At 36.7% G+C, this 25,086-nt stretch overlaps 1 protein-coding gene across 3 annotated transcripts in view; it reads right to left on the bottom strand.

Moving 5' to 3' along the window:
- Positions 1-25,086, bottom strand: part of NUP107 (nucleoporin 107) — a 31,188-nt gene that overhangs the window by 1,853 nt on the left and 4,249 nt on the right. For 2 of the 3 annotated variants that reach the window (XM_054801345.1, XM_054801356.1), the window contains 22 exons: positions 22,891-23,006; positions 20,799-20,934; positions 20,187-20,290; positions 17,721-17,848; positions 17,349-17,397; positions 16,115-16,186; positions 15,106-15,194; positions 14,095-14,173; positions 12,995-13,108; positions 10,680-10,770; positions 9,439-9,515; positions 8,836-8,895; positions 7,272-7,417; positions 7,116-7,164; positions 5,918-5,987; positions 5,354-5,472; positions 3,663-3,701; positions 3,180-3,330; positions 2,035-2,141; positions 1,286-1,388; positions 953-1,113; positions 644-769 (listed from right to left, as the gene is read on the bottom strand). In XM_054801345.1, the coding sequence (XP_054657320.1) occupies positions 644-769; positions 953-1,113; positions 1,286-1,388; positions 2,035-2,141; positions 3,180-3,330; positions 3,663-3,701; positions 5,354-5,472; positions 5,918-5,987; positions 7,116-7,164; positions 7,272-7,417; positions 8,836-8,895; positions 9,439-9,515; positions 10,680-10,770; positions 12,995-13,108; positions 14,095-14,173; positions 15,106-15,194; positions 16,115-16,186; positions 17,349-17,397; positions 17,721-17,848; positions 20,187-20,290; positions 20,799-20,934; positions 22,891-23,006 (2,186 nt within the window). Of the gene's footprint in view, positions 1-643; positions 770-952; positions 1,114-1,285; positions 1,389-2,034; positions 2,142-3,179; positions 3,331-3,662; positions 3,702-5,353; positions 5,473-5,917; positions 5,988-7,115; positions 7,165-7,271; positions 7,418-8,835; positions 8,896-9,438; positions 9,516-10,679; positions 10,771-12,994; positions 13,109-14,094; positions 14,174-15,105; positions 15,195-16,114; positions 16,187-17,348; positions 17,398-17,720; positions 17,849-20,186; positions 20,291-20,798; positions 20,935-22,890; positions 23,007-23,145; positions 23,242-25,086 lie in introns of those variants that run through there. The other variant, XM_054801366.1, reaches the window with a different exon arrangement.

Below are 25,086 nucleotides of genomic sequence, written 5' to 3'. Positions count from 1 at the left end.
TAACACAGACTCTTCAACCTAGCATGCAAGCACAGCTCCAATTCAAATTAGAATCTTCACCCAACAGCTAAAACTTAGAAGCCTGCTGCTAACAGCTGTTTCCATCCTTGCTTAATTCCCTGTCCAGAGTCAGACAGGTTGTTCAGAAGTAAAGCCACTAGAGGAAGATAATTTTAAACAACTTATTCTGCTGTGCTTGTAAAACAAATGATTGTATTAACTGAATACAGTATATTCATGCTGGCCAGACACGCAAAAAGAACTCTTAGCAAAACAAACAAAATGACAGTATATTTTAGAAATGAAAATGTGACAAATACAAGAATAAGAAAGAGTTAATAGCAAAATCAAGTACTCAGAGTTGTTAATAACACTGACAATCAGCACGCTGTAATGAGTATTTACTATTACATTACAATATTATACGTAAAGTTGAGTCATATTAAAAAAATGAGAATTTATTGTGCAGTGGCATTACTGTTCTACTGTCTCATACTCCCTCAACATTATAAAATTAGAATAATTTATAATAGAGTTCTTAAGCAATATGAATTAACAGTCTTCTACTGGTTCACTAAAACTAAGATTGCCTCCTAAGTGAGAACGTAACTGTTTATAGTAAATAACTTGAACCTTTACCTACCTCGTATTTCTTTTCTTTATGTTCATGGGCCACTTTTTCAGTGAAACTTGCTTGTGGTAACAAAGAAGGTTTCTGTGGAGCCGAGTTCATGTGTTTAAACCATTCGTTAAAGGTTTCGTGGGCTTCCTGGATTGCATCAGAAACAGTGTTTGGACATTTTCACTCCAAGAATGTCATTAAATGCACAGCTATAGTGCATCCAAGAATCAGAAGTTAAATCAAATAGACAAAGATTAAAGTTTCACCACCAAAGCAAAGCCACCATTATTTCTAAGTAATAACTTAGAATACAGCTTATTTGAAACTCACCAAATATGCCCGAATACATAAATGTTCCCGTATAGCATTGTCATCTTCAGCTGGAAGTGGAGTATCCATTCCCTGTTCTTCCCACTGGTTATATATTTCTGCTATAGAGTCTTGGGGAATCTTCACAAAGACATCTTTTGCAGCTTCGTGTTTCTTGGATGCTATGAGAATGTGAACCGAGTATCAACGGCTTTGCAATTTCCATACTTTATAAGCTGACAAACCCACGCTTTTTAATAGACTAGACTCAAAGTTATATCAAATGTAGTGCCAAGAGCCAATGAGAACAAAAGCAACATTTAAAAAGTCTACAATATTTGTGAAGTTTAGTACCCAAGAACTTCCTCATGATTGCATTGCTTTGCTTAAGTGCTTCTGCCCTCTGTGCAGGATCAAATACGAGCCAGTCAATTACATCTATTTTCAGCCGATCTGCCTGTAAAAAAACAATGTATAGGTTCACTAGCATTTCAAGCATACAGCTGATGTTAGAAACATTAAATCTGGTCAATGAAATACTTGAGTTTCTAGAGATCTCTGGATAGCATTATGACATGCTAACAAGGATTGCTTTATTCACAACTTTAGTACCAAAAGCTTAGAAAACAATTTCTGCAACCTAGAATCATTAAAAAATCCATTTCTAAGTATTCCCAAGATATTCAGACCAATGTATGAGCATCAGCTCTCAAAAATTTTTAGGGATTACCATGCATCTTCCTCAAACTTTACTATGAATACACTGTACAAACATGGTCTATGGAGTGTTTCCTATAATCTTCAGGGGTGCCATGAGCCTGCAACCACAGTTTTTCAACTCTTGAATTAGATAAACTACCTATTTGGCTTAGCGAGGTTAAACTTTGCACTGAAGAGCCAAAAAATTGCCACAAGTTTGCAAACTTATCAGTTGCTTTCTAAACAGTACTTTGAATGCAAGCTATTAACAGTATTAACATTTTCCTCAAAGGCTTTTTCAAGGCAATTTCCACCATCGTTGAAAGAGAAATATGGATCATAGATGGTAAAAGATTCCGTAGTTGATCGCAAACTGAAATATCTGCCCTACGAAGTACGCTCACCTCCGTTGTGCCCGTATCTAACATGTGGTCATGGTGACTGAATTCACCAGCATCCTTCTTGCGGATGTTTTCAACAACAGTTTTTGTTATGGTTGCAACATCCAGACCTAGGTTAAGAGAGAACTATGTAAGAGCGATTGTGAATTCAAACTTGCCAAAAAATGAATTTCTGACTCCAGTTGTTGATCTTATTCCTTACTACTAGCAATTCTTATCAGTCTGTTCACCCTCACGTTGTCAAACTAAATTATAAGCTTTTGAGATACATAATTTATTGCAGGTATTTTAGAAGAATGATGTTTGAGATAACCGAGAACATCAAGCATGGGGGGGGGGAAATAAGACAACTAACAAGTTTTTCAGTCTGTGCTGGGGACCAGCATATAGATATATTTGCTAAGATCACTGACTCCTACAATTCGGATGGCAATACTATGATTTGACAGGAACATACCAGGAAAAGCTCAGAATAGTTCTTTCACAGATGTTGTAGCAGGATGTTTTATTTTTGAAACCTTAGCCAAGTTTTTAAAAGAAAATGACGAAAAAAATGATTGAAGTTAGACACTGAAGTCTGCAGTCAATCTATTTCTTTGTGAATTTTGAGTGGCGCAGAGGCGCTGTAAAACAATGGACAGTGTGCTGCTTCACTGTAGTCCCTTTTAGTTTCATGTATAGGACTGGAAGGAAGCTTACAATTAATGTAAGCAACCCACCATGGCTAAGAAAGAGCACTGTAAATAGGACCAAAAAAAATTTAAGATACTCATAACCTTCCTAAAGCCACAAACAGGTACATATTTTTATAATTAGTCTTCTGAAATAATGCGATCACATCAAGCTTCAGAGCATATATTTGAGACAGGCAGCTGGCATTTACTTCCTGCTGTCTTTGGACATAATCCAGAAGCAAAAGTGATACTTAGTTTAATTCAGAAAAAGAATTGCAATTCCAGGTAAGGTAAAAACCACAATATACCTACTTGAAGAAGTGATCAGCAAATTAATTTTATTTAGTTGAAAAATGAAGAGACACAGGAAGGAAATAATATCATCTTCATAGCTAGGTCTTGCATTAAAAACTACAAAAAAAGACAAAATAACCCAGAATATAAAATGATCATTGGAATATCAGCATATCTCACCTGCATCTTTTGCTAATTCAAGGCAGTGGTGACGTTGATCACTTTCAGTAACATCTTCGAGAAATAAGGCATACTGAGCAACTGCTAGCTCTGGGGGCAAGTGGCTAACATAAAATGCTATTAAATCTGTGTGCTTCTCAGATATCATCCGCTGGAGAATAAGAAGCAAATATTTAGGAAAACATACTGCATTCCCCTGTTTACACTTACGTAAAAACCATAAACGTGTAACAGATTTCTGATCATTTTGTTCTGATAGAGTAAGATTCCACTTCTCAGCTTCTAAACAAGGATCAATAAACCATCTCTTATTTAAACACTGCTGACAAACTCCACACATTAGGCAAGCTGCCATGTATCTCTTGAGAAGAGAGCATTAACTGCGTCATAGCTCTTTCCATCCAGTAACCTTAAGTCTCCTTTTCTTCCTCCTTTACATCTAAATTACATCAGAGAAAGCAAACTATATTTTTGAAAGCTTACCTGAATGTAGGTCTTTAGGACTTCAACAGAAACTTCCTCCTTATTGCAAACAAATATAAATTCAATTTTAAATCAGATAATATGGCAAAAAAAAAAAAGAAAAGAAAAGAAAAGAAACTTTACAGTCTACCACTATCACACAGACTCAAGGTTATTTGCTTATCCCTGCTTCAGTAATCTATACATTCAAACAGGCTCAGCTGGAAGAACTGTTTCTCTCAGAGAATGATTGAAAAAAAATACATCTTCCGATTCAAAGATTTAGTGTTCCAAGGATTTTCTTTTTCAGCAACTTGATAATATAATTTTTGGTCTAACTGGAAAGTTACTTTTTAAATTGTTTTTCAAGTATTTCCATTTTATTTTTTTTTTTTATTAATAAGTGTCAGACGAACAGATGACTACTGCAGTGTGCTACATGCACTGGTGTATTATAGAAAATTCTAATGTTCCTAGGTACAGAGTATAAATATCACCTGGCTCATCTGTAATAGCCTATACTAAACAACCAAAGAACAGTTCGAACACCTGAGACTGCTTTAGCTAAGACTTAAGTGTTTGTTACTGTGAAGAACTATCATTTTAGTTTTATATGTGTAAATGAAATTAGAGATCTTCATCGAAGCATATACCTATGGGAACTGTATTCGAACATCAAATAAGGAACATTGTAAAAGCTTGCACAACTGCCTCTTCCCTCTGAGGTCTACTGAGGGTTGATGGAGTAATCTTCTAGTAAATTCACCTACTTCAAAATTGTAGAGGCAGTAATCAACAGTTACTCTTAATCCCACAATAGAATTTATGTAGGAAATTGCACCTTTTTTGTCCCCTCTGTTAAACGTATGCTAATGACTAGTTCTACCATACTTTAGCTTAAAGACCTACTCTATCAAATTTTGAGTCTACTAAAAAAATGTGCAGGCACACACACACAAAGTTCCTCTTAATTAGCTAAATGTTAACTGACTTCAAAAAAATTTCAACAAAGGAATGAAGCAATGATTAGAGGTATCAAAAACCCTAACAACTCAGAGCTGTATTTAAATCATCTAATGAAAACACACATTTGTCTTTTTCCAAAATAGGTTACATTCAGAAACTTATTTAATATATAAGCACTTCTAAATTTTAAAATATTAGAAAAGGAGAGCTTCTAATTACTTGTCATTGCCTCAGAAAAGCGTAATTGCAGCTGTGACCCACCTGCATATTTAGCATAAATAGGCTACGTAGCTAGTAGGCTATACTTAGTATAGATTTTGAGAAAATATGAAAGTTTCAGCTAGTACCAGTTACCTCAAGCAAAACCATTTATGAGCTTACAGCAAGAGGTACAATTCCAAGGACTGTGTATAAGATCGGGTTATATTCAAAGCATCTTGGCTGCTATGAATAAGCCTAATATTGAAGTTTGAATCAGGGTCTTCTCAATAAAGGGCTTATGAGCAGAATCCATCACCCTCAAAAAATAATTTTCAAGCTGATCTGGAGGGAGGAGGATGCTCTTTTCTAATTTTGACTGTTGCATTTAGGCTCCAAGATCAACAAACACACTATGTAAGCATGCAGTTCCTCATCAGCCTGGTAGTAATTTACCATCTTTGTATGTAGTTACATTTACACACAAGCATTTCTACTTCAAAGACTAGCTATTGCTATGACAACAAATCAAATATAAGTGAACTTACCTTAGTCTGCAGACCCAAAGTGCGGAAAAACAGAATAAGATGCGTCATGAAACGAAGGAGGTGTCCTGGGAGCACGCTTCTGTCTTTGGAAAGCCATCTGCTGAATTCTTCCATCAAACCTATGACCACCAAGGAAATGTCGGTATTAGCCATATCAGAGGGGAAAAAACACACCTAATAAATATTTTAAAATTATGCATTTATTCAACAAACATAATTTAGCCTCAAAAGCCCAACAAACCAGAGCAGCAACAGTTTTGGAAAGATTTAGTCGTTTGGCTTAAATATCCACTGTATGTTTTTTGTCATTTCTCAGAAGAAGTTATAGCAATAGTCTCACATATATTCTGACACATCTACATGGTTTCATGATTTTCTTGAAAACTCCTTGTATGTCAAACTGCAGAAAGTCCCCACAGTTCTTGATTAAAGCAGCAGCTTAGCTTTTAGATGGAGTTTGCCTACTGTGTGCTTCTAAAATCCATTCACATATAAGTTTCTGGAAAGGTCACTAGAAATAATGTAGTCAGTTGACATTTAAAAATCACTTAGAGAAAACCTCACCATCCACATCTCCCAGTATAATGAACTTCTGAATCACATGATAGTGTTCTTGATTCTCCTCTATAACCCTCTGGGGAGGTAAAAAGAAAGTTCAAACTCTGAATAAAATCTTATAGCATAAAGTATAAAGAAAGCAAACATAAATAAAACAAAGGTTCCCTGGGGGAAAAAAAGCTATCCTATTTCAAAGAGTATTCTGCATAAAGAGCAGGAGAAAATGCACTTGCTACCTCAATGTCAAATTACAAGAATATTGACAAACTGAAAGAAAGAACCAGAATATAGATCTGTGGAGTTAATACTTTCATGGAAGAGATCCGAGACTAAGGGCTTTTTGCTCTGAAGAGAATAAATAAGGATGTTACAGAGAATAGATTCTACAAAGTCACAAAAGAAGCAACAATGTGTATAAATCTTTAAAGAAAAGGCCTGTGAAACTTAACTGAGGAGGAAAAGATAATTTATTTTTTTTTGGTAGAGGACTTAATGCATGAAATACAATTAAAAATCACCAAATGGTGAGGATTGCACTAGAAGGGCAAAGACAGCTGCGTGTATTGGTGGCTGACTGCATCACTCTGCAAGCTGTCTTTCAACATGTCTTTGTCTTAGCAATATGATAAACGCTATATGTCTACTCCATCAAATAAAAGTGTAGTTTCAATTTAATCTTTACAAAATTAACATATAAGTTGTATCTTCCATCTTAAATTAAATAAGTATCCTGGGTCTTAAAAGTAACAAAGAAACACAGCCTGTTTAAGCAAATCTGCTCTTAAATTTTGAAAGGCCTGTTTTGAAATATGCACACAAACCTCCTATAAAGAAAATTGAAACCTCCGATACAGAAAATGGCATGTAATCAATCTTTGCACATTTTATCAAGGTGTTAAATAGGTGATTTACTCTGTCTGCTTTGTATGTCTGACAACACTTGACAGTCAGCTATTTCTTTAGCACACCCAGCTAGTTCGGCAGATATAGGGCAAGACAAAACCTATATCTTTTTCATCATTAAAAGGTGGCAGCATATAGAAAAATCTATTTGAATTGAGAAATTACACATTACAGAGGTAGAAAACCTACAATAAATCAGTCACTGTGCATACTTGAGCAGTTAAATAGTGTAGTAAAGCACAACCTCATGAATAGTTAAAAACTGTAAACAGTGAGGAGAAACACTGTAATTAATATGTACCTTTTTGTCTGTTGCCTGAAGTTCTTCAAAAACTTTTTCTGAAGTCCAGCTTCAAAGTAGGAGAGAAAAGGCAAAAAAATGTTTCCTTGAATATTCCAAACAGACCATACAGGATCCTTTGTTGAGTGTAGGAGCATAATTTTATTTAAAACTTACTTTGTTTCTAAATAATCTCTAGGGAGCTCTTCCATCTCCTCTGTAGTTATTACTGAGGTTCGTATTTCCTGCTCAACAAGTGTGTCCACCATGACCCTGAAATATGCCCAAACATTATCTTCCCAGGTGTCGCAAACTGGAAGAAGCTACATATTAAAAAAAAAAAAATTATCAAGAGATGGAGAACTACCAGAATCCAACCAGAGCAACTGTAATTTAGGATCAGATTTCCGGGCACCAAAGCAGACTAATAACCATCTTGAACAGCCTTTCTTTCATCAAAGCAGGATACAAAATATCCTTTCACTAAATAATACTGTAGTTCCTTGATTATTTTATATCAAAGGTAGTCAATAGAAATCGTCCTATCCTCCTTCCAAAGGCAGCACCGCTCTAACATGGTTCCTTCCTCTTGTGTACCACCACCTGAGAAAACCAATCCGGATGAAGACTACCCACTTTTCTGCCCCATCGTTTTTCAGCAGGGTCACTTTGCCTTACTGATTTATGTCACAGCTGCACAAGTCTCAGTGCAGTAGTGAGTGGTGAAGGGTAGGAAGAAGGTAGTTCCACTGCTGTGGTGATATAAAGGATTTTATATCCAGTTCTTCTCTGAATCTTGCTAGGCTCTTTCAGCAGTGAAACCCCAGGACGAGTTCCAGAGAAAACTCTGCATTTCATGAAACACTTCTCTCTTACAGTAATTTTAAAATCACTGAATTTTACTGAGATCACTGAAATTTAATTTCATTAACTGTCTCTTTGCTCTGTCACAAGAAGGTAAGTATCTTTTTCTGTTCTAGAAGTCTGTATAATTTTACAGGAAAAAAGGCATTGTAAAAGAACTAATTTTCAATTTCAATGAATAAAACCTGACAACATTCCCTATTCCCACTCTTTTTATTTTCTGAATTATCTTTATTTCTAAATCATTATACCAAGATGGGGGAGTGGGGCAGGAAATAAAGCTCCTCAGTTAGGAGCTTATTACTGATTACTATAACAGCAAGGAAACTTTTACGATAGTTCCTCATTGTTCTTAAAAATAAAATAAAAAAAAATTAAAATCACTAGTTAGGAGTGGGAGAGCACAAAAACATCCAGAGGATTAATACTATTAAAAAGACAGAACTCTTAAAGATAAGAGTGAGCATCGCACAGAGTATAAAACCTATTGATAATTAAATTTGGGTATCGAATAATCTTTGGATGCACCAACTTGTCTGTAAGAATACTGGGCATGAGCAGGAAGGTGACTATATAAGCTCTTAAATAATATTCAAATAGAAAAGAACTAAAACATTAGATCTGTTTGTACAGTTTGACAGTCCTGACTATCAGCAGGAGTAATACTAAGAAAAGTCTATCAAGTATATTTAATTAAAGACATGTCAATAATCCAAGGAACGTCTACTACAGCAGCAGTGTTTGCTATTGTCCAGTTTATTAGATCTTTAAAAGTACAATAACCAGTAACTGCAGTATTTCTGATGATATCACTGTCACATATGAGAAGGAAAAGGCACAACTACCAAACACCACTTAACTAGGAGGCGTAACATACCTGTTTGAGGTTTCCACTCAGTGCTGCATAGATTGCTCTCTCATATCTATTAAACTGCTCCTAAAATAAACAGTAAAAAATATAACTTTTAATTAGAAAGCATATATGTTTTCTAGTCACTCTACATTTTATTAGAGATTAATCCATTACAAAATGTTCCATCTAACAGTTTCCAGGAAAAGCTGGAAAAAATCACAGGACACATCAGGAGTCAAAATACGAATAGCGAGTGACTTCCCCTTCAGCGGCACCCCCTTGTAACTTACCTGAAAAAATTACATTGACTTGGAAAGAAAGCAACGTTTTTCCTTTCCCATTCAATTAAGTCAAGACGAAAGCCAAAGTTAGTGCCAGTAGTTTCACGTTCAACCAAATAATTTAAAAAAAGTCAGATATTTCCTAAGCCTTAAAAATTGGTGCTGATTATGTAGTGTTCTCACTACAAGATATAAATACATTATTTCGGAAGTCCTCTTAAAAACATTAATTGCAAATCCTATAAGCAGCAAACACAGAGGGGGTAGGTTTACTTAAAATCATGTTACAGCATTCAGAAAAGTTCAAATTTATACATTAATAACAAGCAAATCAGCATTATCTTACCTCTTCAGCCATACGCCAACAACTTATTTTCCAAATGCACCTGTATGGATTCCCTTGAACAGGCTCCAGCTCTTTTCCTACATGCAAAGGATAATTAAAAAAAAAAGAAGGAAAAATAAAGAAAAAGGTTCAATTAAAAAAAAAAAAAAAGAGAGAAATCAGTAACAAGGTAAAGCCTATTTTCTGTTACTAACCCCATTTCAATCCCTCTGTAACTCTTCCCAAAGCATTTTGGTGCTTTTGACTGGACCACAAGGTGGCTTTTCTGGGAAGTTTGGTAAAAGTACATCTTAAAGTTACAATATTTTGAAAGCTTAGCTGCTATCTAGCTTTGAAGAAAACATTGGTTTTGACCATAAAATATCTACAATGTTTACATTTGGAAAACACAAAGTTAAGGAGAAAAGGAATTTTTCTATCTTAAGCAATAACAAACTTCTAAAAAATGTCACTGTTATTCTGCATTCATCTGCATGACGGCATGCACCGTAGAATTAAAACACACATAACAGCAGGCTAGGTGCACTCAAAACAAGGCTAGGACGCTGGTGAAGCATGCAGATAAACAAAAGAAAGGGCTATCAGGATTTGAAAAGTAGGAAAGCATTATGCCTTCCAGACCTGGCTATGCACAGCACTTCGACATGTTCTTAAATTCTTTGCTAAATCCTGCAATGTCCTAGGCATACAGAGAAGCAAGGTACTGTGTTATAAATAGGACCATGTGCAAGGAACTCCAGAACCAAGGAGAAACATAATTTAACAATTTTCAAGTGTTTTAAAAGCATATTTTCTCTTGGATTTACATTTGCTGAACTATAGTCCTACTATACCTTTCTGAAGCTGGATATAGAGTCCAACTTTGAGTCTGTAAGCACCTATGTGCTATGTTGGCACATAGGTGGCCCAAGTCAGATGTTGAGAAAATACAGACTGAAATATTATACGGCAGTGGAAGATCTGTCCGGAACTCTAAGACATCTATTTCCTAGTGATTATGCTTGATTTTAAAAAAGAAAGTGATTTAGCATGTTAAGTGGATTCAGTGAACTCATACCTTCAACTAAAATAATTTCATATTAGTTTTTACATGTTCAACAGATATGGCAAAATATTTTAGATACAAAAAAGGCTCTTAAGGTGAAATGAGCGAGCTACTTCTCTTTGCCACAGACAAATATTAAGATAAAGCCTGCTGCCCTATTTTTACATCTTTCTCAAATGCACTTTGAGGTAGATACCTCCATTTATGTTAGGATCATGATACAATTTCCATCCTTCCAAAGTTGCAGCTCTCCAGGCCTGACCACATCGTTTGCATAAACGCTGTGCCTGAAAAAGAATGGATTTTCTCAGCAACAGACTTCAAGGTAGGAAAACCAACAGCTTCTCCTTTAAAAATCTGACCATTATTAAAACAGTTCATTTCTGTAGAGATTCTACTATGCAAAAAATATGCACAAAGAACCTTAAAATCAAAACAACTGAAAGATTTCACAGTAAATAAACTGTCATCAGTGTTTTTTTCACTGAACGTTTTACTTTTCCAGTCAGTATTTATAGCAATGTGAGCAATATGCTACAGTCTCATCTTTGCTAGCTTAAACAGGTGTTAGGCATCCTTCTGATAAGTTTAGTTTAAGGTGTCACCTTGTTGCTTAGATGTATAATCCATCTCTTCGTGCAGTCATCTACTTTTCCAGTTGACTTAACTTTCCAAACCCCTCATGCAGTTCTAAAAATATCAATCCCACCTTTCCCATAACAATATTCAATAGTTTATGCACTAGCACAAACAGTTTTAATTCAAAGCTATTTTGAATAGCACAGAAAGTAGAATAAAACTGTACCAAAAAAAGCTTGCCTACAATTCTTCCAATCCTACACCCCTGCAAAGAAAAATTCTAAAAGTCAGCTCAAGATTATTTCATTAGTCTGACTGGTACTGTTCCAGGCCTGACAAAACAGTATGAACAGTGAGAGAAATTGCAATATGCAGTCTTGGTTTGTTTAGCCAAATTCTGTTCTTCTCACACTGGAAGGCTGCAGACATTCAGCCATTTTGGGAATGGTGGCAAACAGTAAATTTAAAAGGACAGACAAGCGACTTGTTCTGGCTTACTGCTGTGTATTACCTATTGTACAGTAAATGAACTGCGGTTCATTCTTAATTCAGAGTAAGCTCAAAGTATTTTAACTTACTCTTTCAATAGTGAATAACTCACTTCAGGCTTATCAGACAGTAGGGACATCATAGCAGCAACTGCAGAACAACTGATGTTGCAAATTTGTATTCATACTGCCCTGCAGCAACATGCTCATCAGAAATGAATAGATGTGCCACAGTGGAACAGAGTACTAGCAAGTAACCATATTCCTAAGTCTAAGGTCTTGGGCACAAGAATCTCAAGTCTTTTTTCCCTCCTCATTACTCAAATGTCATTATATATACATAGAGCCTAGTGTAAGGGAATCAGTTTCCAGCTGAGGCCTTTAGACAACACCACAAGACAAGTATTTCCATGATTAAATCATGAAAGCCACTTCACAACTGGGAACTGTTACTCAGAACAGCTTAGGACCAAAATTGCCAGTGTGCTACTCAGCTAAGGATTAATGCAAAGTATACACATCATATATTCTCTAGGAGGGGGAACAAGCAGACCTACAGTAAAAGAGTTAACGGAGGATAACAACATGCTTTCTAGAAAACTCTGATAAGACTATCTAAGTATTCACTGCTTAAGACTCTGCCAAACAATAAAGGTAAGAAAACCAAAGGTGGAAAGAAGGAACAAAGGAAGAAAGGAAAGTATGGAAAGAACGGAAAGAAAAGTTATTTTAACTAATAAAAGTAACCACTGTAAATAACTACGTTTCTTCTGATGGCAGTACTAGCCTATGGAGCTTGCGCACTGGTCCCCAGTTCTCAGTTCAGGGACACACCTCCAAACATGCCATTGGAACTGTGTTTACAACAAGGTGACAAAAATAGTCCTGACTCTCCCTCAACTCCACTCAGATCACATATCCAAGGGAACATCAGAGGAGCAGAGCAAGTAAACTTTGCTTAACTTCATGCTATTGCTAAGAAAAGCATACATCAAACCTCTTTCTAGTTAAAATTGCAAGCGCATTCCACTCTAATATATCTAGAAGGAAGCCTGTATGATAATCCACCGATTATTAGAGCTGCAATTGGGAAGTGCTTTGAAACATTCTGTGTGTTTGTCTGGCAGTATTTAGTATCAAGCCACTACAGTAAAAAAAAAAAGTATTGTCAAACAACCGAAAAAACCCAAGGCTACAACATTTTTTCCGTAACATCTATATTTCTACACCCAAAATTACTTAACTAAATCCAAGATTTTATTAAGATACTAATTTAGCAGTCCATCACTGTCGGTATTGATAATAAATTGAAAATTAAATCATTACAAGCCAAATTTAAATGGACATTTTAGTACAGAGCTTTTCATTAGCTTTAATAGTAGGATTTAAAATAAATAAATTAAACTCGTTAGCCAGGAAGATACTGTAACTTTCTGCAGCTTACCTCATCTGTCATTCCTGCTCTGATGAGAGTGAAGAGATACTTCAATAACCTCGCATCATCTTCTCGGTCCAAATCATCAAGCGGCAGCTTCTGTCTTATAGGAGCATCTGGATCCTGCAAGAAAAAAAAAGTCACCATCCATCCACACAATGCCTATATGCCTCTTCTGATGAGTTCCTGCCCTGTTTCATAACTTGGGGTCACTTTTTCATGTTGGCACAACAATCTGTACAACACATGTAACATCTAGCACACTTCCCTGTCTTTCCTCTCTCATTTCTATTATTCTTCTTCTATCACTGTTCCTATCAGGAGCCATTGCAATTTTTTTTTATTTACTCCACCACTTTGGTTTTTGCCCCAAACTTCTCATCTTCTAGCTCTTCTCACCTTCTAACATCCTTTCCCCTTCTGCCTCTCTACCTACCAGACTGTTTCTCCTCCTTCTATCCAAGGAGGCTTTTCACAACAGCTGTACTTGCTTCTATTAAATCCAAACAGATTTTCTCAAGCCAATCAATACCTCAGATCATTCCCAAATTGAATTGATCTCCTACTCCTGCTTCACTGTCACCGAGACAGTTCATTACCTCCTTCTACTGTACAGTCCTTTCTTTTCTTGACTTTCCTCCTATTAGCTTTTACTATAGTAGCTCTCAAGGAATCCCATCAGGACTTGGTTTCATTGTACTAGTTAGCGTACAAAGACAGCACGCCCTTATTTGCAAGGACTTCCAAACAGTTTTATAAGCTTTTCTGGTTAGAAACACGAGTTTATTTCAGACATAGAAAGTACTAATAAAGCCATTTACTTCACCAAATAGACCACGGGTACTTGTGATGGTGGGTGGAGGTATGGAAGTGACCGCTGAAAGAAGAGAGAAGTCCACGTATCCCAAAAGGAACTCCAGAGGTGTCCTGCCTCACAATTTCTGTACTAATTTTCATCATTTCCAACTTAAATGCTTTGCAATTTTTAGATTGTGCAACTACTTTTGGATAGCACAACTATCTATAAATTGGTGGAAGGTTGTGAAAATAGCACATATGCTCTCTCCAACCCATTTTGAAACCAAACCTTATTTTTAAATAATACTTACCAACTCTGTTACCAGAGCTCGAGAACTTCCAATGTATGTACTTAACTGTCGCTGCTTCAGGATATGCAGTGTGTTCTCCCTGAAAGCAATGAAATGTTTTTGAGAAAAATTTTGTGGGTTTTTTTTAGTAAGCATCTTTTGATAAGACATAAATATTGAAAGATATTTTTTGTTACATGGAATATGGTTACAGAAGAGCCACACTTGGTTTGGTTAGTTTATCAATGGACTGTGTTACTGTTGTGAAAAAGCAACACTTCACAAGAAGTACAATATTAGAATCAATTCACATATCTTTGATTTATTTTAAAAGCATCCATTGTTTCAATTATTCATGTATTTAACTATGAATGTATTTCTGCATGAGAAAACGTCCCATTATCATTCACTAGAAAGTCAGTCTAGGGCAAAAACTCAACTTAGGATGAACGTGTAATTCCAAAAGCCTGTATTCGCTGGCCATTAAAAGCAGGCTTATTCTAAGCATCTAGCATCAAAGGTATTCTTTGGTATTTTCTACCATAAAACCTCTCATAATTTATATTAAAGGTGACAATAATGGCTTCTGGTGAAAGGTCAATGACACAAAGTGATGACAAGAACTTAAACAAGCAAAAATTAAAACCAGACAAAGTAGTGACCACCTGAGAAACACATAATAAAAATGGTTTTATCCAGTGTAAATAACAGGCTGACAAGCAGGTGACCATCTCTTATTGCACCTTATTATGAAAAATCAAATCTGCATCCAGGTTAAGATTAAATTAAGCTGCTTTGATGGTTTTCCTTCCATTCTTGCCTCCCAAAAGCAGTAACTGACTTTTGAGAAGATATACTTCAGTGGATGGGTAGGAAATCTCAACTCTTACATCCAAGAATTTAAAGAAAAGAAGTGAATGAACTGAACAATTTTTAAAAATCCACTTCTTTTTAAGAATGATTCTGTGGTTGTGCCCGTGAATCTTATACTTGACAGGAAGGTATATACAATCAAAGAAAGTCTGAACTTACCAATATACAGATTTTGCATAAAATTCAATATTATCGGAGAAGTCCCCAATTTCATCCTTGGCAATGCTCTCTAACCAATCTACCACCAGCTGGAATAAAATTAAATTGCATTTTTTAAAACAAACATGTAACAAATAATATTTTAACTGCCTTCCTCTCATCTCTTGATCTATCATAGAATCATTGAATGGTTTGGGTTGGAAGGGACCTCAAAGATCATCTAGTTCCACCCCCCCTGCCATGGGCAGGGACACCCTCCACTAGACCAGGTTGCCCAAAGCCTCATCCAACCTGGTCTTGAACACTTCCAGGGAGGGGGCATCCACAGCTTCTCTGGGCAACCTGTTCCAGTGCCTCACCACTCTAACAGTAAAGAATTTCTTTCTAACATCTAATCTAAATTGACCCTCCTTCAGCTTAAACCCATTGCCCCTTGTCCTATCATTACACTCCCTGATAAACAGTCCCTCTCCAGCTTTCCTGTAGGTCCCTTCAGATACTGGAAGGCTGCTGTAAGGTCTCCCTGGAGCCTTCTCTTCTGCAGGCTGAACAACCCCAACTCTCTCAGCCTGTCCTCATAGGAGAGGTGCTCCAACCCTCTGATCAACTTCGTGGCCCTCCTCTACTCATTATCTACATGATAACCAAAGGCATACACATCCTGAAGACTATTCCACTTTAAGTATCCAGCATGAAGGTTGTTTAGGCACTTGATCTCTATTTCTCACTAGATGCTGCAGTTACTACAGTGCTACTTAATAGTTTATTAATCACCACCAACAGTAACAGATTCTCTAAACGGCTTAGCTCTCAGCCTTCCATCCTCCAAGCTAGCCCGATCTGATCTTTAGAAACTGAAGAGCATTACTTTTACGTATACAAAGAATAACACACTTCAGTGAATATAAAGAAATGTTTTAGAAACAGCTTAATAAAGTGCACAGAGCATGTTGTATATATTTGTCTACTGATCTATTTCCATTCTCATCTTAAAAACTTTCCGTCATACCTGGCTTTGTCGAACAAGTGAATCTTTCTGAAACAAGTTATCTACATTCGTCTTCTCGCTAGCAGTTAACACCTATTGAAGAAAAAGCAGATTATTACTTTGTGGAAAAGAAAATTTGCCACAAAACTATGAATACCAAACTGAACACATACTAACACATAAACTTTCTACAAGTTCGGTATGCTACCTCTCTCCCACCCCTTTTTTAAGAATGGATGACAATATACATTTGTTTTATTTGGATGATCCTTTACATCCAGTTACATTAAAAACTGTAAAAATGAGATTCAGAATATAATTCACAAATGTATGACCACAGAAGGAGTCTACATAGTAGATCCATTGTTTCCACTGACTGCACTCATATATCCTGAATCTTATTTATTACTGTATACATAAAAAGATGACATTTTCCAAGACTATATGCACATTTAACAGAAGTGAAAAAAAAAAAGCCCAAACCCAAAAAAACCAACCCCAGAACCATGATCCTTCTAGCTGCTCTCCTGTATTAATTTAGCTTTCAAAAAAAAGAGAACAGAAGACTTATTTTCCTAAAAAAAAAACACAGGTAGGAGACTACTTTTTGGCACAACAGTGTTTAATTTAATAGTGACAACTTAGCAGTGGGATCCTAGAGGAAGCTATTTTATGACTGAGAAAAAAGCAACTGCAATCATAAATTTTGCAAAGGCAGAGTCACTTATTGTTTTGTCTTCCTAAGCATATTCTGGCAGCAAAGGCTGGAAGCACCATATTGACATAGACAAGAAGACTACAGCTGAAACAAGAATGCTAAAAAATTTGGGTTTCTCTTGAGATAAATTGAAATCAGGATTGCAAATGCTAGACAGCTTGAGACCACATGTTCTTTCAGACAAAGCAAAACTATCTCTAACCTATGGGAATATTAATGCTACTGATGCAACTTTTAAAAAGAAATAAAAGTTTTTTCCAGTGGATTTTCCAAGTGTATGTAGAATACTTAAGGAAATAAAAGATAAAGTATAGTTTATAATATTTTTACAGTAGCATTTTCTCTTTAGAACTATTTAAATTAACTTTTCACAATATATGAAATAATGTAATATTTGTCTTGATAAAAATTAGATCAGTCTCATTTTTGTTTACATTCTTTCACCTTTGAATTTTAAGTGGCTGCATTTAGCTTGTATTTAGCTTATTTAGCTGCTTATACCGCTTTTAAAAAAAAACCAAAAAAGTCCAAGCTTACTGTGATATCAAATGCAGTTTCATCTTCCAGTGCAGACTGTATTCTGTCTCTAGAAATAAAAATGCAAAATGTTAATGATTAAAATAAAGCTGAGAAAATTCAGCAGAAAGCGTAAGTGAAAGCACTTAACGATACCTTTACAAAAATGTTCTTTTAAAAAATTACTAGAAGTTGCAAAGGTAATAAGAATAGGCCTGTTTACAACTTTCATTACTGTAAATAGATAATAGACATGTATATCATCATCTAGTTCCATAAACAGATTATTAATAGGTACTTAATTGCTTCACTCCATATTTATAAATTCATAAAAAATATATCCAAGAGTGTCAACTCAGTGCAAAAACATAATGTGCTTTTCAAAGGAATTACCTATAAAGTGAGGACAACAGTCTCCAAGTTACCATCTCCTGCTTGAGAAGCCACAAGACACTAGCAGTTTTTGAAAACTTTTGCTGTCCAGGAGTTGCCCGATATACTATTTTCCCTAGTATATTCACCTGAGGTAAAATAAATTTAGACATAGTTAATATTTGTATTTTTTTCTAAGCCATTACAGCAATCTTTTCATTATCCTGACTGCTTTCAACAACCAAGTTTGATTACCATCTTTTCAAAATACTAGATGTTACTCCACACCATAATTTCCCTTAATTATTAATAAAAATAATATTAACACAGCCTAGAGGCCATAAACCAAGAGAGTAGCTTTGTTTTGCAATGCACTGTACGAACCCAGGCTACCCAAAACCAGCTTATGTTGATCAATTAAAAAGCACCAAAAGATTGGGAGGGAAGAGAACAACCACCACTGCAAAAACAAACAAAACAAACCCAAAAAACAAACCACCAGAACCCCCAACTTTTTTCCCATATATATCAATATCAAACACAAAGTCAGCCCTACTGGTATTTGCGACAGCATTTAGCATTTATCAGTGCCTGAAAGATATCCTTTCCCTTCTAGCTCTGTTAAATGAGGAAATCAAAACTGTTGGTTACCACATAATTTACAGTATCACCAAAAAGAAATGCCATTATCTTTTCCTTTATTTATTATGAAGAAAACTTAGACAATAAAGTCTTCTCCATCAATAGCTAGTTCCAGAGCTCCTACTACTTCTGAGAAGGGCCCCAAACTCTTACATTTTAGGAGTACCCAATTTGTCAGGCATCAATATATTCATCAGTTTTCAAGTGGGAGGTGAACAACAAAAAAGAGTTCATGGCTGCTAGGAGCCACTGGGCTGATCTCAGGGTACAGCTGAGAGGCAGCATGAGAGCTCAGGGCTGTCCACTCTGTCCTGGTTTCGGCTGGGATAGAGTTAATTTTCTCCCAAGCAGCTAGTATAGTGCTGCATTTTGGACTTAGGATGAGAATAATGTTGATAACACACTGATGTTTCAGTTGTGCTTACACTAAGTCAAGGACTTTTCAGCTTCTCATGCCCTGCCAGCGAGAAGTCTGGGGGTGCACAAGAAGCTGGGAGGGGGCACAGCCAGGACAGCTGACCCAAACGGCCAAAAAGGATATTCCATACCATGTGACGTCACGCTCAGTATATAAACGGGGTGGGGGGAGCTGGCTGGGGGGACACAGATGATCGCTACTCAGGGACAGGCTAAGCACAAGTCAGCGGGTGGTGAGGAACTGCGTTGTGCATCACTTGTTTTGTATATTTTATCATCGTTATTTTCTCTTCCTTTGCTGTCCTATTAAAATGTCTTTATCTCAACCCGTGAGTTTTACCTTTCCCTCCCCCTCCAATTCTCTTCCCTATCCCACTGAGTTGGGGGCAGAAAGCAAGCGGCTGTGTACTGCTTTGTTCCTGGCTGGCTTTAAACCACAACACACCCCCCGTCAGCAATATCCAAGCCAATCCTTGGAGCAGCATCCTTCACTCCACTTTTGTAGGTCCTTGGGAACATACAGTCAACTCCCCTCCAATTCCACACAGCTTAAAAGAACCAGTCTATATTCCATGGTATCTATATTCTCAAACACAAGGAATGGAAGAGACTTTCTTTTCCATTTCAGCTCAGAAGTCCACCATCTCACAAAATAATCAAGTTCACATTTATTTTCCTTCTCATCTGCTTCCCACTTGGGAACACAATACTGGCACACACCTCATTAAAGATCTCAGCGTTCACCAACTCAGTCCCAACAACAAATTTGCACAAAACAGGGCTAGCAACCTTCTACCGAGAACACATTTTCTTAACATAGACACAGCTATGAAGTCTCTTAAAAAAATTACCTGCCCACCTCTCTCTTTTGTGATCAACACTTATTGATAGAAGCATCACCATTTCTTCCTTTCAAACTGTCAATCCCTGCTGCTCCTGAACTATCAGTCAACAGCCAATCAAATAAAAAACTGTGTCTAAAAGCAGAGACACCTTAAATCTAACATTGAGCCCTCTACTGCGAGCTTGTTAGTAATGTAGCAGAAAACTCTTAAAGTGTCATAATACAATGATTTATACCCAACAGAAAGATGTACTTTTTAATCCAGCTTATTATCACTAACAAAAAAATCCAAACATCTGCTCATGTTTATTGTCACTCGACACTTGCAGTGGAATGGCAGCCAGATGACATTTTTAGTATTCCGTAAGCTACACAATGGGTATTCCTGTGCCAAAGTAGCGTATGAGGAAAGAGAGATGCTATTCAATGCTGGTGTTCAGTGACTCATAAGGCTGCAACCAGCTGTAAGATTTAAACTATGTATGTTAAGCACTGTGACTTCTCAGCTGAAAAGAAAAATAGCAATACTACTTAGGGAAGGGATTGTAAAATAAAGTAAATAAAGAACCAAACAAACTACTTGCCTGACTGTTACAAATACTTTCATACTCATCCACAAGATCGAAAATGGTAGTTGATGTATGCTTCAGGAAGGAATGTAGAAAATCTGAGTACATGCTCATAGTAGCTAGAACAGATTTAAGAAAAAGGCATGTTAGTCAGACACAACTACAAAAAAAATCCTTTGATGACAAGGCATCTGATCTTTTGTAAATCTGAATGAGGACAATGATGATATGAACTATTTATATCCCATGAAGTCAGAAGATCTTATCAGCTAAGATAGTAAGATACACAGATGCTATGAGGTTAAGTCAAATAATTATAAAACTTTTGCTGTAAACCTGTCATCTGCAGAAGTTTTAACAATAAACTCATTTGCATATCCCCATGAAACTAATCCAGTTTGCATCTTACATCACCAGAGTATCCCATTTGTGCCATCAGGCTCTACAGAAGACACAAACTCTCTAAACTCCAATAACTGGAAAAGATTAACTTTCTTAACTTTAAACTAAACTGGTTTTGACAAAGAAATATCAGCAAAATAATACAGAAAAAACCCGAACATATATATCTACACCCCACAAATAAAAAATGTGGTCAATTATTATGATAACTTCAGATTGTCTCACCAGCTTCCCCAGGATCATCCTCACGCAGGAGTACAGCGCTCATAGTGACATCTTCTGTCATATTGGACATGTCTAGGTTTACAAACATTCCTGTCTGCTGAGGCGAGAGTGCCATTGTCCAGTTACTTTCATCCAACTAAAAGCACAAGAACATAAGGAAAATAAATAGCAATCTCAAACTATCACAAGTCTAGCTCCAAGTTTTTTCATTCTATATGAATGGTATAAACAGAGCAATTCTAAAAATTAATAGTGAAATAACTGCCTTTAGATAAGATGGAGCTATGCCTTTAGCAAACAGCTCTAAAAAGATAGATTTTAATCTGCAAAAAGGAAATTCTCAAAATTTTTTCAGGAAATAACTGAAGTAGAAAATAATCTACCATCTACTTTAAAACACCATGTATTGTTTTTCATCTTAAAACAAATAAATCACTCTAAACTTTCATATTCCATCATGCTAAATGTTTACTATTTTGTTGTTCAAAGTAAAAAACTGACTAGGTTGTAAAGCAGCTGTGACAAGTTAAGCAAAATAGTTAAAATTTGAATCAGAACCATTTACCAGTCTTTTAACCTTAAGTAAATTGCTCAAAACCATTTGACTGAATGAAGCAATACATGTTTAAAATAACAGCAACTATCAGAATATTAAAGTGGGAAATAAAGATAAGCCTATATTTTTGGGGGGGTATTTCAGGAGAGGTATTTGATAACCTATCTGACATCAGAGCAGCAAAATGGCCAAAACAGAAGATAGACTGTACATATACTGCACTGACAGGAGAGCTTCCTATAGCTGTTCCCATGACAGCAATTGCTTTCTCAGAGGCAATTAATGCTATACAAAGACCCAGAGATGTGCTACTGGTTGTTTTTTTTCTCCCCAGACTCTTAAAATTGTCCCACGCAAACAAGTACAAACAGGAAACCAGATGACATTGCTGTAGCAGTCTCTTAAGCATATCCAAAAACTGTGGACATATACCTGTTATTTTTCCTTTTATGCCCCAGTTTCTACCCACAGTATTCCTCTTGCCTAATTTCTCTCTGCCATTATTACCCTCTAGCCAACCAGAACAGAATGCTATAGCGCTCCGACAGTAGAGTAAAAATAACAAGAAATTCAGTTCCAGTAAAATGGTATCACGTCTCTGTGGGAAATACAAAAAGGGCTGATAACCGTTCTTATCTACCAGCAAGTACATTTCCACAAGACATAATTTTAAGTCCTTTTTCCATCAGTCTCCTTTGAGGTGAAAGCCTTTGTCTAGTCCCAAGTTTACCCCTCTAATCTAAACTGGATTCAAGTCAGAGCACTAAATGGTAACCTAAAATGTACTCAACTCACAAAACACTAACTACCGAATGACAAGAGGCTCTGAATCAGTGGCAAACTGCAACTGCTAAGAGCTGTGTACATGTTGATCAACTAGGCCCCAGAACCTGATAATTTAAAGAAACAAATGGGCTGTAACAAACTATAGAAACAACCACAAGGGAGAATCAATTAAAATGTACAAACAGAAAGACATCTTAACTTGTTTTGAGTTAATTTAAAAATAAACAGAGATAAAATACTTCAGATGTCCCAACTGATAACTTTTTTTAAATCAGTGGTTTTCCCAAAACATTACAGTAGAAGTTAATCGACTTCATCTGAAAAGCCATCAGAAAAGCTTGTTCTTTAAAGTTCGAACTTTAACATCCAAGTGTAGCCTAATACTGGAGTGTGCTAAAATAAGAAAAATTGTGAAGGTTTAACTTGCTGACAAAGAAGAACTGCCTTTGAAGAATCTGTAAACAAGCAAAGTCAAGATTTTTGTAGTCACAAGCTGATGTTACAAGGACCAGCTTAACAGACATAATGTATTTAGCAAGTCCTTAAAACCCTCTATTATTCCTCACTGCATTACCTCAAAGAACACCACTGTAATACATAATACTAGAAGCAAGCAGCAATAGTAGTAATAGCAAGCTTGTACCACCCACAGTTTGTCCTTGGTGCAAACAATACTGAAACACTGTAAACTTGTAGTTTCTTCTAAGTTTCACGAGAAAAAAAGAGAAAAAGGTGCTCTAACTATCTTACCATTGACAGGTTGCCGAAAAGTCCAGGAGTTGGTGGAATTAGAGGAGATTTCCCTCCTGTTCCCAGGATGGCAGACAAATCTGATGGCTTCATGGAGCTTCGATTTAGTGCCATACCTGAAAGAGAGAGAGCCTTTTCTGAAAAGAAAAAGTATTTAAGGCCACTATGCTCTATCAAGGAGCTCCAAAGGAAATCTTATAACAGAGATTGAAGTATTTATGAAATCCTGCTCAGTCACACAAGAAACAGACAAACCAGTCTGATGGAGAAGTAACTTGCTCCTGTCCATTTTCTTTCCATCAGAAGGCTTGTATCAAACCCATAAATGTCAATTATAAAAGAAAAACAAATCTTAGGCTCAATGACACTTAGAAATAAGGAGGTTAATTATCAATAATAGAAGTTAATAATCTACACATCTAGTTACACTAGGGTTATATAAAACCTCTGTTAACCAAGTCTGGAGCGTACTCAAGCCCTAGTTTTCCAAGTAGGACATGTATAAACATAAAGACAAAGCGTATATATTGTCATCTCAGTTCTTCCTCACGTGCAGCAGCATTCCAGATAGAAGTCTGAAGCCAGGTTGAACATGAGTGTATATATGCTCTGAATATGTGACGCACCTTCAGGTACTAAAGAGCTCACTGGTACACTCACACCATGAACATAGCAATAAATCTCCGGTCACTCTTTCTCGGAAATTGATCTCCAAATCCTTAAAGCAAAAGGCAACCACAAGTCTGCTCTACCAAGCACTACATCTGCTCCAGATACTCCTGCATGTCGATGCAGTGGCTAGTGTTCCCAGCAATATCTGACCCATGTTAAAAAGAGAGACACTGTTTTGCAAGATGATAAATGCCACATCCTATGACAACAGGGAGCTCCACCACAACAAACCTTCATGCAGGCCAAAGATCATAGAATTTGCATCAAGACAGTAGCTGCTTTGGTCCCCTTATCAATCACAAACAGCCTGGGAAGCCATCTAAAAACATTAGTTGCATCAAGACAGTGACAGCCAAACCAGGAGCTGTGTCAACAGTGGTAAAGAGGGAATGACACATAGTTCCAATGTTTTGTTAGCAAATTTGGAAACAGAAGTGCCTGTACAACCCTCAACAGCAGTTCTTGATACCAATTGAACCAAGACAGCTTCAGTCAGCATCGAGATCATTACTGTTTCCTTTCAGACTTGAGGATTGCTGGAATTGGAGGCAAAGATGCCTATAACAGCAAATACAATCACAAAATAAATAAAGAGTATGTCCAGGGTCTCCATCAGACTCCATCCAGTTTGGAAGCAGAAGATCACATGCCTATGGCACTTTTTTTTTTTTAATATAATTTTTCCAGTGTCTGAGGTAAACAGAACTTTCTTGATGTTGATCAATAACTTTTGTTGATCTGCTTGAGGGTAGGAAGGCTCTACAGAGGGATCTGGACAGGCTGGATCCATGGGCCAAGGGCAACTGGATGAGGTTCAACAAGGATCAGCGCTGGGTCCTGCACTTGGGTCACAACAACCCCATGCAGCACTACAGGCTTGGGGAAGAGTGGCTGGAAAGCTGCCCAGCGGAAAAAGACATGGGGGTGTTGGTCAACAGTCAGCTGAACGTGAGCCAGCAGTGTGCCCAGGTGGCCAAGAAGGTCAATGGCATCCTGGCTTGTATCAGAAATAGCGTGGTCAGCAGGACTAGGGAAGTGATGGCCCCCCTGTACTCAGCAGTGGTGAGGCTGCACCTTGAGTACTGTGTTCAGTTTTGGGCCCCTCTTACTGAAATTCTGTACTGTTGAGCTTTCTGAAAATAGACAAAACAGAAATTTCATAGCGACAAAAGTCACACTAACTGAAATAAAGATTTTCACTGAAGACATGACAATGGTCAAGATGATATACACATGTTTTAATTTGAAGATAAAAGTGGGGAAAAGATCTACTTGATTTTGAAGTCCTCTCTGACCATCACAGTATGACACACAACACTTCTCTCTTAAAACAACTAACGCATCACCCATCTTCAAACAGTCCTGAAAGGAGGATGTGGAGCAGCAAAAGGTGCAACCATCCTCTTGGAACTCAATGGAAAACACCTTGGTCAGATGATGACAAAAAAGATGAATCCCTTACATAAATGTGTGAATGATGACAAAATAAAGACTACAGGAAGAGACTATGACAAGGAAAAGGGA

Source organism: Grus americana, chromosome 1 (genome assembly GCF_028858705.1).
Source record: "Grus americana isolate bGruAme1 chromosome 1, bGruAme1.mat, whole genome shotgun sequence".
Lineage (NCBI taxonomy): Eukaryota > Metazoa > Chordata > Aves > Gruiformes > Gruidae > Grus > Grus americana.
Note: the sequence above shows the minus strand (reverse complement) of the source record. Positions and strands in the feature narration are given on the sequence as shown.